Raw genomic sequence first — 11,801 nt, 5'->3', positions numbered from 1 at the left:
AAGAACAAACCAAGTGTTTCGTAGAGGAGGCGAGACCCCACCTCCAGAGAGATAGGGCGGCTGTGGGAAAGAGTGGACTTTGCTGCTTTAAGGCAGCCTTGATCTTTGGAGTAGAAAAAAATCTACTGTTGCAGAAATGCTACAGAGCATGGGCATCAAAGCAGAAAAGTCAACCTCACTGTGAGGGAATCTTAATTCCCTCAACATCTTTATCAATGACTTGGATGATGGGCTTGAGGGCATCCTGAGCAAGTTTGCAGAGGACACCAAATTGGGAGGGGTGGCTAATACCCCAGAGGACAGGATCACACTTCAAAATGACCTTAACAGATTAGACAACTGGGCCAAAGCAAACAAGATGGATTTTAACAAGGAGAAATGTAAAGTACTACACTTGGGCAAAAAAAAAAAAAAAAAAAGAAAGGCACAAATACAGGATGGGAGACACCTGGCTTGAGAGGAGTACATGTGAAAAGGATCTAGGAGTCTTGGTAGACCACAAACTTGACATGAGTCAACAGTGTGATGTAGCAGCTGAAAAAGCCAATGCAATTCTGGGCTGCATCAATAGGAGTATAGCATCTAGATCAAGGGAAGTAATAGTACCACTGTATTCTGCTTTGGTCAGACCTCACTTGGAGTACTGTGTCCAGTTCTGGGCACCACAGTTCAAGAAGGATACCGACAAGCTGGATCGTGTCCAGAAGAGGGCAACCAAAATGGTCAAAGGCCTGGAAACGATGCCTTATGAGGAACGGCTTAGGGAGCTGGGTATGTTTAGCCTGGAGAAGAGAAGGTTAAGGGGTGATATGATAGCCATGTTCAAATGTATCAAAGGATGTCATATAGAGGAGGGTGAAAGGTTGTTTTCTGCTGCTCCAGAGAAGCGGACACGGAGCAATGGATTCAAACTACAAGAAAGAAGATTCCACCTAAACATTAGGAAGAACTTCCTGACAGTAAGAGCTGTTCGACAGTGGAATTTGCTGCCAAGGAGTGTGGTGGAGTCTCCTTCTTTGGAGGTCTTTAAGCAGAGGCTTGACAGGCATATGTCAAGAATGCTTTGATGGTGTTTCCTGCTTGGCAGGGGGTTGGACTGGATGGCCTTTGTGGTCTCTTCCAACTCTATGATTCTATGATTAATTATTTTAAAAACGTTTTAAAATCTGTATGACTCCTGAGAGTCCTGCTTCTCTGTGCATCACTTTCCTCCAGGGACTTGTCCCCTGCACTGGGTGATCTTCCTTCTCCCTAGGGACCCCCCCTCACCCTCAGCACTGTTTCAGGACAGTTTGCTCTGCTCTATTGAGAAATTCCTCATCTTGCCCAATAGCTTGAAGTGTGCAGGCCTCACATTGTCCTATCTCTTTCAGCAATGCGGCTCGGTCACACTTGCTGCAGGTATACTTGTGCGCATTTTCAGCCAAGAAGACAAGCATGGCACAAGTGTTGCAGAGCACTGCAGCAGCTCCCTCGCCAGCCATGTCTCTTGGTCCTATGCACACCGTGAGACAGCGCTTGGCCAGTCCAGGGATGTGGAGTCTCTCAGAGCGACCCTAGAGCCATATAAGGTAGTGATGGATCCAAGGCTGGTGTTTGAGAAATGTGCATGCACACAAAAGCTCGTACCTATGACAAACTTAGTTGGTCTCTAAGGTGCTACTGGAAGAATTTTTATTTTATTTTCTTACAGCTGCCCAGAGAACATGGAGGTGAGTCACGGGGTGGTAGAAGTTCAAAACAACTCATTCTCCTTCCACAGGGCTGACCACAAGGTGTTCATTTTGGAGCTTAGCTGATGTGGTTGGGACCTGCTAGTATCAGCGCTCAGTTTGGCACCCATCGGTTCTCTAAATGGGATAAATGGAATGAGGATGTCTTCTTCTAAAATCATCTCCTGCCAAGGAGGTGTCTGTTATTTCCTCTTGGGAGAGAGTCAGAAACCACACAAGCCCACTCAGACCCTACTCAGATGAAGGATGTCAAAACCTGATCTTGATCCCCTAGATCCTGATGTCAACGCCTTTCTGATTGGCCAAGTTGAGCCACGTCAGGCAAGCGCTGCCCATTGGGAGGGGGATAAAACCTGGAGATGCAGGACTCCTTTGGAAGCAGGGAGGTCTCAGTTCCAGTTTGGGGAGAAGAACCTGTGTCTTCTGTCCCACCAAGAGCAGCAGACGCTTCTGCAGATCCCAAGAAAGAGAGGCAAGGTAAGTCAAGAAAACTCATTGGATGTGATCTTTGAAGTCTAGAACTTCCTACCCTACCCCCTCCACAAAAAAGGTCCTGATCCTTATTGGGTAAATCTAAAGCTGAATTTTTAATTTTTTAAAGCCTGTTAACTGACTGTTAGGGATCTCCAGCACTTTGTTGTTGTTTTTTATAATATATTTATTAAGATTTTTTTCAAACAAATAAAAAACATTTACAAAATACAAAACAGAAAAAGAACATACAAAACACAACAATACAAAAAATACAAAAATACAAAAAAACACAAAAATTTAAACTTATAACCCTTATTACTAATCTATTGACTTCCTCGTTCCTCCTCCTTCTGCGATTCTTTATATATCTTCAGTAGTAAACTCTAAATCTTATATACTTTCTAGTTATTATTTTAATATTACCTTGTTTCTATATCTTTTACATCTTAACCTTTTATATTCTATCCAAATCTTTCTTCTTTGGAGAAGAACAGTTCCTATGGCCAGCCTAGCCACAGATTCTGAATTCAGGACTCTTAGCTGTCACCCAAGCCCTGCAATGGTGCTAAGGGGGAGCCAGACCCCCACCCCCCCATGGCTCCATTATGGGCTCCTCGCTCACTGCCTTCTGTTTTCCCCCTTGCAGGATGCTCCTCGCTCGGACTTGGCTGCTGGCCCTGGTGCTCCTGGCCGGATTTTGGGTGACCCAGAGCTGCGATTCTGATGCGCAACATTCTAGTAAGACCTGGGGAGAGGGAGGGGAAAGTGGGGCTAAATGGTTCCCCTCCCGTGATCACTCTTATTCCTCCCCAAACCAATAGCTTAAAAGCTGCTTTGTGGTGGTGAAAACCTGGGCGTCCTCTTACTCAATGAGTAGGGGTGTGTGTGATATTTTCCCGTGATCCATTGCAAAGCCTCTGTAAGTTTTGAGAGGTTTTGCTTTATGTAAAAACAAAGTTGAAGAAAATTTGATGTAAGTGAAATGTATTTGGTTGTAAATATGTAAATTAAATAAAGATTATTATACATACATATATATAATGGACCAGTGAAATTTCCCCACAATGCCGTATCAAGCTATAGGACCCAACCTGTTCCCTGGAAGGGGGAGAGCAGAGCGTAAACAGAAGGTTGCCTGAGAGTGCGTGGAGAAGCAGCAATAATTATACTCTTGATCATTTTGCATTATGTCATCTCTCCCCTCCCCTCCACCAGGGCACCCAGGACATAACTGGCACCCACAGCAAAATGTAGCCACTGGTTCAAAATGGTTGGCAACACTTGATCTGAAAGATCCTTCATGTCTGTGCACGAGAGGGCAGACTTTTGGGTTACCTGGCCCAGAAATATTTTGGTCTTTGAATGTTTGAACATGGCCTGGCAGGTGATTGGCAGTTCCCTCAGCACAGGTGTCATATCTCTGCAGGCCGGTCTTCCACTCAGCACCCCAGCCAAAATGTTCTGCACCAGTTGCAGGTTCTGGATCAATACCAAGGGAAGGCCCACATAGGACACATGACAGTAGTCCACTTGTGACATTCCCAATGCATGAATCGCAGCAGCCCAGCCACCCCTGTTCCAGAAAGGGCACGGTTGGTGTACCAGCCCAAGGTGATAATGGGTTTTTCTGGCCAAGGAGGCCAGATGAGGCTCCAGGAAGAAAGATGCCTGGAGGAATTTCCCCAAACTGTGCACCTCATCGCAACCCCAACCAGAGCTGATGAATTCCCCACCTGGAAATTGGTCACCCACAAAGGCTCTGTCTTGCCAGAATTATTGATTATTTAGTGGGGGTTTTTACTGGCAAATGCAATATAAATTTTGTAAAACAGAATGACATTTATTCCTAGCTTATTAGCACTGCTGTTATCAGTATGTTAACTGCTAGTTCTTAATATGAAGGAAACATAGAAGCATCTGGGTGACCACTGAGAGAACAGGATGCTGGACTAGATGGGCCCTTTTGGCCTGATCCTGCTGCGTCAGGGCTATTCTTCTGTTCTTACTTCTCCCCGTCTTCTTTCCATCCAGCTGTTGCTCCAGCTCTCAACTTGGCCAGAGGCCGCCCAGCCTGTCAGTCCTCCACTTACTCACATCCAAGAGATCCGTCAGCCGGCAAAGCTGTCGATGGGAACTCTGACGGGGTCTTTTTTCATGGCTCCTGCACCCATACCAACTCTGAAGATGGACCGTGGTGGTATGTGGACCTGGGGGAGCAGTATTCCATCTCCTCCGTGGTGGTGAAGAACCGCGTGGACTGCTGCGGCAGTAGACTCCTGGGAGCCCAGATCCGCGTGGGAGACTCTGTGGCTGACCATGGAAAGTCCAACCCCCTGTAAGTTCCCATTGCCTCTCCCCTCCCCACTCTCTCCTCAGAAACTGCATCTTGGTAGACACCCTCAAGTTCACTTGCTCTGGATTAGTTAACACACACACACACACACACACACACACACACTTTAATTTTCTAAATTACATTTCAAATGTTTATTTAAACCTTACAATAGAATAGAATAGAATAGAATCATAGAGTTGGAAGAGACCACAAGGGCCATCTAGTCCAACCCCCTGCCAAGCAGGAAACACCATCAAAGCATTCTTTAAATCAATGCAAAATAGAAAAATTCCTTCAGTAGCACCTTAAAGACCAACTAAGTTTCTATTTGGGTATGAGCTTTCGTGTGCATGCACACTTCTTCAGATACCAATCAATGAATTAAATCAATGAATTCCCTTCTTCTCCTTCGACGGTTCATTTTGCATACCATACATCCCTGCATATTTTACACGAACTAAACCAATCAGTAATCCATTGTTACTGACCAAACCAAGATCATGGCCACTGGTCCCATCACCTCCTGGCAAATAGAAGGGGAAGAAATGGAGGCAGTGACAGATTTTACTTTCTTGGGCTCCTTGATCACTGCAGATGGTGACAGCAGTCACGAAATTAAAAGACGCCTGCTTCTTGGGAGAAAAGCAATGACAAACCTAGACAGCATCTTAAAAAGCAGAGACATCACCTTGCCGACAAAGGTCCGTATAGTTAAAGCTATGGTTTTCCCAGTAGTGATGTATGGAAGTGAGAGCTGGACCATAAAGAAGGCTGATCGCCGAAGAATTGATGCTTTTGAATTATGGTGCTGGAGGAGACTCTTGAGAGTCCCATGGACTGCAAGAAGATCAAACCTCTCCATTCTTAAGGAAATCAGCCCTGAGTGCTCCCTGGAAGGACAGATTGTTAAGCTGAGGCTCCAATACTTTGGCCACCTCATGAGAAGAGAAGAATCCTTGGAAAAGACCCTGATGTTGGGAAAGATTGAGGGCACTAGGAGAAGGGGACGACAGAGGACGAGATGGTTGGACAGTGTTCTCGAAGCTACGAACATGAGTTTGACCAAACTACGGGAGGCAGTGCAAGACAGGAGTGCCTGGCGTGCTATGGTCCATGGGGTCACGAAGAGTCGGACACGACTAAACGACTAAACAACAACAACTGACCAAACTGCGGGAGGCAGTGCAAGACAGGAGTGCCTGGCGTGCTATGGTCCATGGGAAGAGTCAGACACGAAGAGTCAGACACGACTAAACGACTAAACAACAACACTCCATTGTTACATCCACCCAAACTTATTTACACTGTTGAATTTATCTTAATGCTACCAGCATTTTAAATGAACGCTTACCCATATATTCAGTAAACATTTTCCACTCTTCTTTAAACGTGCATTCTTTTAGTTCTCTTATTCTATATGTTAAGTCTGCAAGCTGCGAGTATTCCATCAGTTTAAGTTGTCATTCTTCTTTGGTTGGGACCTCACTCGTTTTCCATTTGGGGGCAAACAAGACATGGGCCGCGGTAGTGGTGTACATAAATAGTCCTTTTTGACACCTGGGAATTTCCCTCTGAATTATCCCCAACGAAAAGGACTCATTTTCTTTTGGAAATATACATTTAAGCATTTTTCTCCCCAATTCATTATATATCTTTTCCCAATACTCTTTTACCCTTTTACAAGTCCACCACATATGATAAAACGTACCCTCAACTTTGTTACATCGCCAGCACTTATCTCATTTAGACTTACACATTTTAGCAAGTCTGCTCGGAGTTGAATACCTGTAAATCATTTTCAGGTAGTTCTCCTTCAAAGAGTACCATGCTGTGGACTTCAAATTGCTCTTCCAAAGTTTTTGGTTAACTTCTAATTCCTTTTTCCTATATGTAATGTGGGGGGAGACAGAGCAAGACTTGGTTCTGGCCATATTTCAAGACCTGCTTTTGTGTGGAATGGCAACAGCCATTTCCTGCTTCTTCTCTGACTTGTCCTCTCGGATGCCGTTTCATAAGTTTCATAAGCCCAAGGCTGAACTTCTAATATTTCCTCCCCAATGTCCCTCCCTCTCCATTCACCCCACTTCTTCCCTGACACTCCTACCTCCCTCAGCAAGCACGAAACTGAGCTGTTCCCTTCGACTCCTCTCCATCCTGCCCCCTGCATCAGTTATTTGGTCCATAGTCCAAATAACTGCCCACTTTCCCTTTGACCCTCTAGATGTTGTTGGACTACAGCTCCCATCATCCATAGCTATTGGCCATGCTGGTTGATGAGACTAGAGCCCAACAATATCCAGAGGCCCACAGATTAGCTATCCTGTCATACAACAACATTGACCATGCGATCCTCCGAGATGGACCGTGTGGGATGGAATCCGAGGTTCCGTTTCTACCTGCATGTTCAAGTCCAGAGAGTATCATCAGCCGAGTGCTTTAGGAATCCCTGGCAGCTGTGCTACAGGGCTCCCACAGCCATGGAAATACCCCGGAGGGTAGATGGAGTAATTCTGAATGGCTTCCACCCCAAGGCTGACCTCCCTTTTCCCTCTGCAGCTGTGGGAAGATTACAGATTACAATTGTGGCTCCATCAGTACCTTCCATTGCCAGGGGATGAAGGGTCGCTATGTGAGCGTGAACCACCCCGGAGAACCAGCTATCCTGACACTGTGTGAGGTGGAAGTCTATGGGACAAAGTTGGAGGATGAGCCTTAGGGATCACCAGCTACGTGTCATGCGGAAAGGGGCAAGAACAGAACTGATGGAATCGGTGTTGGTTTTCCAATAAACATCCTCTGAGCAGCCTTCTTTTTTCTCTCCAATTTGTTCATCAGAACCGGGGGGGGGGGTGTCTGTGATTTTGCCTGTGCCAGAGAGCAGAGCCATAGAGGAAGCCAAATGACACCTTGTGGAGACGGCAAATCCTATTTGCCAGGGATCCCTCACAAAGAGAACTAGTCACACAAGGAGGGAGGCCAGAGAATTCTGCTCTAAGAGGACATGGGTGTAGAAATCCCACCTGCACGCATTATTCCTTACCATTCAGGACCAGAACTCCTTGAAGTGATTGCACCCCACAACTGATGATAGTGCAGGCGAGGGTTAATACTGAAGATTATCTCTCTCCCCCACCCTCCACCATCACAATTTCCTAAAGCTGTTATCATGAACCTTGGTAGAAGTTTAGGGCCCGTAAGGAAGACAGTTAATTGATGGGCCCTTATTGACTTTGAAAGAAGGAAGGGCCAAGGTGTGTGTGTAAGACAACACTCTAGAACAAGTTTGTGTTACTGTTGTGGTTAGGAAAAGAAGTGGAGTGGGTGGCTTTTTGAATCAAAAGTGCCCTAAAATCAAAACACCATGAAGAAATGGAATCCAGGCGCTTGAAACGCCTGCCCCAAGGGAAACAAGTAATATATAAGATCCACGCTGAAACCTCTACAGTGCTTCGCAGGAATTAGTAGAGTCCTCTAATCTTGAAGTGGAAAGGATTCCTGTAAGGGGAAGGGAATATAGGGACCCCCCTCCCCTCATCAGAAGCAGTTCTTCCACAAGCAGCGATAGCAGCGAGTCCATTCAGGAAGGGGAGAGAAAGACCCAGGGCTCTGGCAACAAGGGAGAGCCCCTGCTACACAGGAAAGAGGGAGAGAGGGGGGGAAAGGAAAACATGGAGCGTAGACCCTTTTCCCCTCCGGTTCCGGAATTACGCAGGAGAAGGAGGGGAAAGAGATTTGCTGTCCCGAGACTCTTATGTTGGAGGAGGTCCAGGGGCGGTCCAGTGCCGGATTCTGCTTCGGACTAAGCAGACATGCTTTTACACACCAGTTTCACTGTAAATAGATTGCACCAATGAGGACTGTTTAAATACAAGCATGCGGAGCATCGTTACTCTAGAGTAGTCGCAAGAATCCCCTGACAATTCCGAATCCCAGTTGTTGGAAACCACGGGAGGGGAGAGTTGCTCTTTCGCTCATGTGCTGCTCTCTGGTTGGCCACTGTGGCCAAAGGATGTTCAGCAGCAGATGGGCCATGGGCCTGATCTAGCAGGCTATTCTCATGTTCCGAACCTCCTGACCCGCTCCTTGGGGCTGTCATGCATTGAATTGCCTATGTGGGGTTATGCGACGGGATGCAGCAGGTGTTTTAGGGGAACAGTTGGAAGCTGGGAGATTTTTTATATATTTTATATATTTAAAGACCAGTTAATACTTAAAACATCTCCAAGGGAAATGGTTGAACAGATCCGATGCTTTGTTGCATCAGCCGCCTGGCTGTGAATCTGTAAGGATGCAAAGGTGGGTACCTAATCTATCTGGGTGGTCTGAATTGGCATCCTGCCCTGGGTCTCTTTTGCACCTGGGAAAGGAGGAGGCAATAGAGCTTACATGGGGCTGCATTTGCCATTGTTGGCTATGGAGTCTCCTACGTGGATCCTTGAGCCGCGAAGTGTGGCAGTTAATGACCCCTGGAAAAGTGAGGCCTTTGTCTTGCAGTGGAATCAATGTCCCCAGGGTCAGACCAGCCTGTCCTGGAGACTGGCCTGCCTGCCTCCTTTGTTTTATGTCCTTTGTTGTAGCAGTAGCATCCCAGGGATTTATTGAAAGAAATCATAGATTTATGATCATGTGTGTGGTTGAAGAATCATAGAATCATAGAATCATAGAATCATAGAGTTGGAAGAGACCACAAGGGCCATCCAGTCCAACCCCCTGCCAAGCAGGAAACACCATCAAAGCATTCCTGACAGATGGCTGTCAAGCCTCTGCTTAAAGACCTCCAAAGAAGGAGACTCCACCACACTCCTTGGCAGCAAATTCCACTGCCGAACAGCTCTTACTGTCAGGAAGTTCTTCTACTGTCAGGAAGAGGATGACTTGAATTTTATAATTCATTATGTCAGACTTTTTCCACCTGGGTTATAGAGTGTATGATTTGCGATATAAAGTCCACAGGGTGCTTAAGTCTCCATTTCTCTATACTTGGAAAATCACGCTTCACCTTAGATGGTTTCAGGCAAGCACAACCATTTGGTGCTGTCAGAGGTTGTTACGGCTACTCTTGAGTAACGACTTTCCACATACTTGTCTTTAAAAGAGTCTTTATTGGTGCATGTTATTTACAGTGTAGTGAGCTGTCGGTTTCATGTCCTCTCATTCCGTTTCAGAATCCGGCACTGCCCCTTTTCGCGACTTTGACCAACATAACAGCCTGGGGACAGTGAATCTCCTCCCCTTTCTCCTCCTCCTTAATTCTGGTGCCGGGGGAAAGGGTCTACGCTCCGTCCCCCCTTTCCATCTCTCTCTCTTCCCGCCTGTGGAGCAGGGGCTCTCCCATGCTGCCGGAGACCTGGCTCTCTCTGCTTCCTGAGTAGCCCCTTCAGACCCCGCGCTTTCATGGCTGCTTGGGGACGAACTGCTCCTGATGAGAGGGGGAGGTTCTCTGTAATCTCTCCCCCTTACAGGTGCATACAGGCAAAAGGCATCTGCCTTCCTCCCCTTTGCAACATCCTTCCCACCATAAAGGGTCCAAAGTGCCTTTGATGTAGATCTGCTATATTTCACAGGCTCCTGTGTGTTTTACTGCTTTACGATTTCCTGCCTCTGCTCCTGTTCCGCATGCTTTGTAGTGCAGATAGATCTGTAGCCTAGGAAAGGCCTTCCTGGTTTTTCCTCACCTATTCTCTGCTACCTGATCCTCTCCCATGTGATACCTTTTTGGGATGTGTTGATGCATTTGATTGGTTGTTTTGAATTCTATGACGCAATTCTTTTGTGTGATTAAAGTAGCCTGGGCGAAGGGTCTCTCTCTCTCCTTTTTTCGAACCAGAGCTTTGCAGGTCAAAGTGTCTGTCTGTCTTTCTTTTCCCCTTTCCCTATTCTTCCCTACACTCATGAGTAAACCCCACACTTTGTAAGGCAGGAGAAGGCGTGAGGAGCTTCGCTGGACTGGGCCAAAAGTGTTGTTATGTACTCAGCTGAATCATAGAACAATAGGATCCAGAATCAGCAGTCTGATTGGTCCGCAGGAGCCACCCAATCCAACTCCAGGTGGAAGTGAATCCGCAATCTGATTGGCCTGCAGGAGCAGCCAATCAGGCGACTGGCAGAAGTCAATCCACAAACTGATTGGCCCACAGGTGTAGCCCTGAAGTAGCCAATCACGCAAAGCCCATTGTGTAAATAATGTATATAAGCAGATGGTTTTGGGAAAAGGGCATTCTTCTCTTCTTCTCCTTGATGACTACGAGCTGAATAAAGAGCATGAAATTCACTCTCGACTCCGAGTATATTTCATTGGCGACGAAGGTAGGATCCTGCTGAGCTGACTGCCACCACGCACTGCACCGCAGCACCGCCACCTACTGCACCGGTGTATCTCATCCTGTGTCCCTTTTCCAGTAATGGGCAGCCAGGGGCCTCTAGGAAGCCTCTCAGGAGGGCTTGAAGGCAACGGAATCCCCCAACAGCTACCCTTAAGAATCTGATAGACTGAGCAGATTTGAAATTCACAGCATGTTGTACACTGAAAGAAAATTATATGAAAATGATGTGCCGGTGGTATGTGACTCCTACTAAGCTATCTAAAATGTATAGAACAAGCTCCAATATTTGCTGCAAGTGTAAAGAAATGGAGGGTACCTTTTATCATATGTGGTGGTCACGTAAGATAACAAAGTCTTTTGGGGAATGAATTGGAAAAAAAAAATGTTTAAAATAACATTTGTCAAAAAACCAGAAACTTTTCTACTAGGAATTACAGGTTCCGACATCCCAGAAAAGGACCAGAAAAGTCTGTTCATGTAAGCGGCACCAGCTGCAAGGAAGCTACTAGCCCAAAGATGGAAAGAACCAACAGTTCCGACTGAGGAAGAATGGCAATCCGGACTCCTGGACTGAAGTGCTGAAATGGCAAAACCGCCTGGGAGGCTCAGGAATCAAGAAGATAATGACTTTAAAAAAGAATGGGGGAAATTCATGACTGACTGAGGAGACCATTGTAAACAAATAAAAGCGTTAGCTGGACTTTAAAAATAACTTGTGAAGAAACGAAAGACATGGATAATATGGAGAGATGAAAACTGTGGAGAACGTAATGATATGTAGCCTTAGAAAAATTATTTTAAGGACCCATGCAGGGGGTGGGGGGAAGTCGCGAGATTCAGAGAATCTCATATATGAATCATAGAATCATAGAGTTGGAAGACACCACAAGGGCCATCCAGTCCAACCCCCTGCCAAGCAGGAAACACCATCAAAGC

The 11,801-nt window shown here is 46.2% G+C and overlaps 1 protein-coding gene across 1 annotated transcript; it reads left to right on the top strand.

The window, feature by feature from the left end:
- Window positions 1-2,905: 2,905 nt before the first annotated feature.
- On the top strand, window positions 2,906-7,262 carry LOC118089695 (fucolectin-like; the record flags this gene model as incomplete). Its single annotated transcript, XM_060278182.1, has 3 exons — window positions 2,906-2,945; window positions 4,239-4,542; window positions 7,099-7,262. Coding segments are annotated over 3 exons (504 nt in total), but the record flags the coding sequence as incomplete, so codon positions are not given.
- Window positions 7,263-11,801: the final 4,539 nt, after the last annotated feature.

The sequence above is a fragment of the Zootoca vivipara genome, chromosome 8, assembly GCF_963506605.1.
Source record: "Zootoca vivipara chromosome 8, rZooViv1.1, whole genome shotgun sequence".
Lineage (NCBI taxonomy): Eukaryota > Metazoa > Chordata > Lepidosauria > Squamata > Lacertidae > Zootoca > Zootoca vivipara.
The sequence above is the reverse complement of the archived record's forward strand: the minus strand, read 5'-3'. Positions and strand labels throughout refer to the sequence as shown.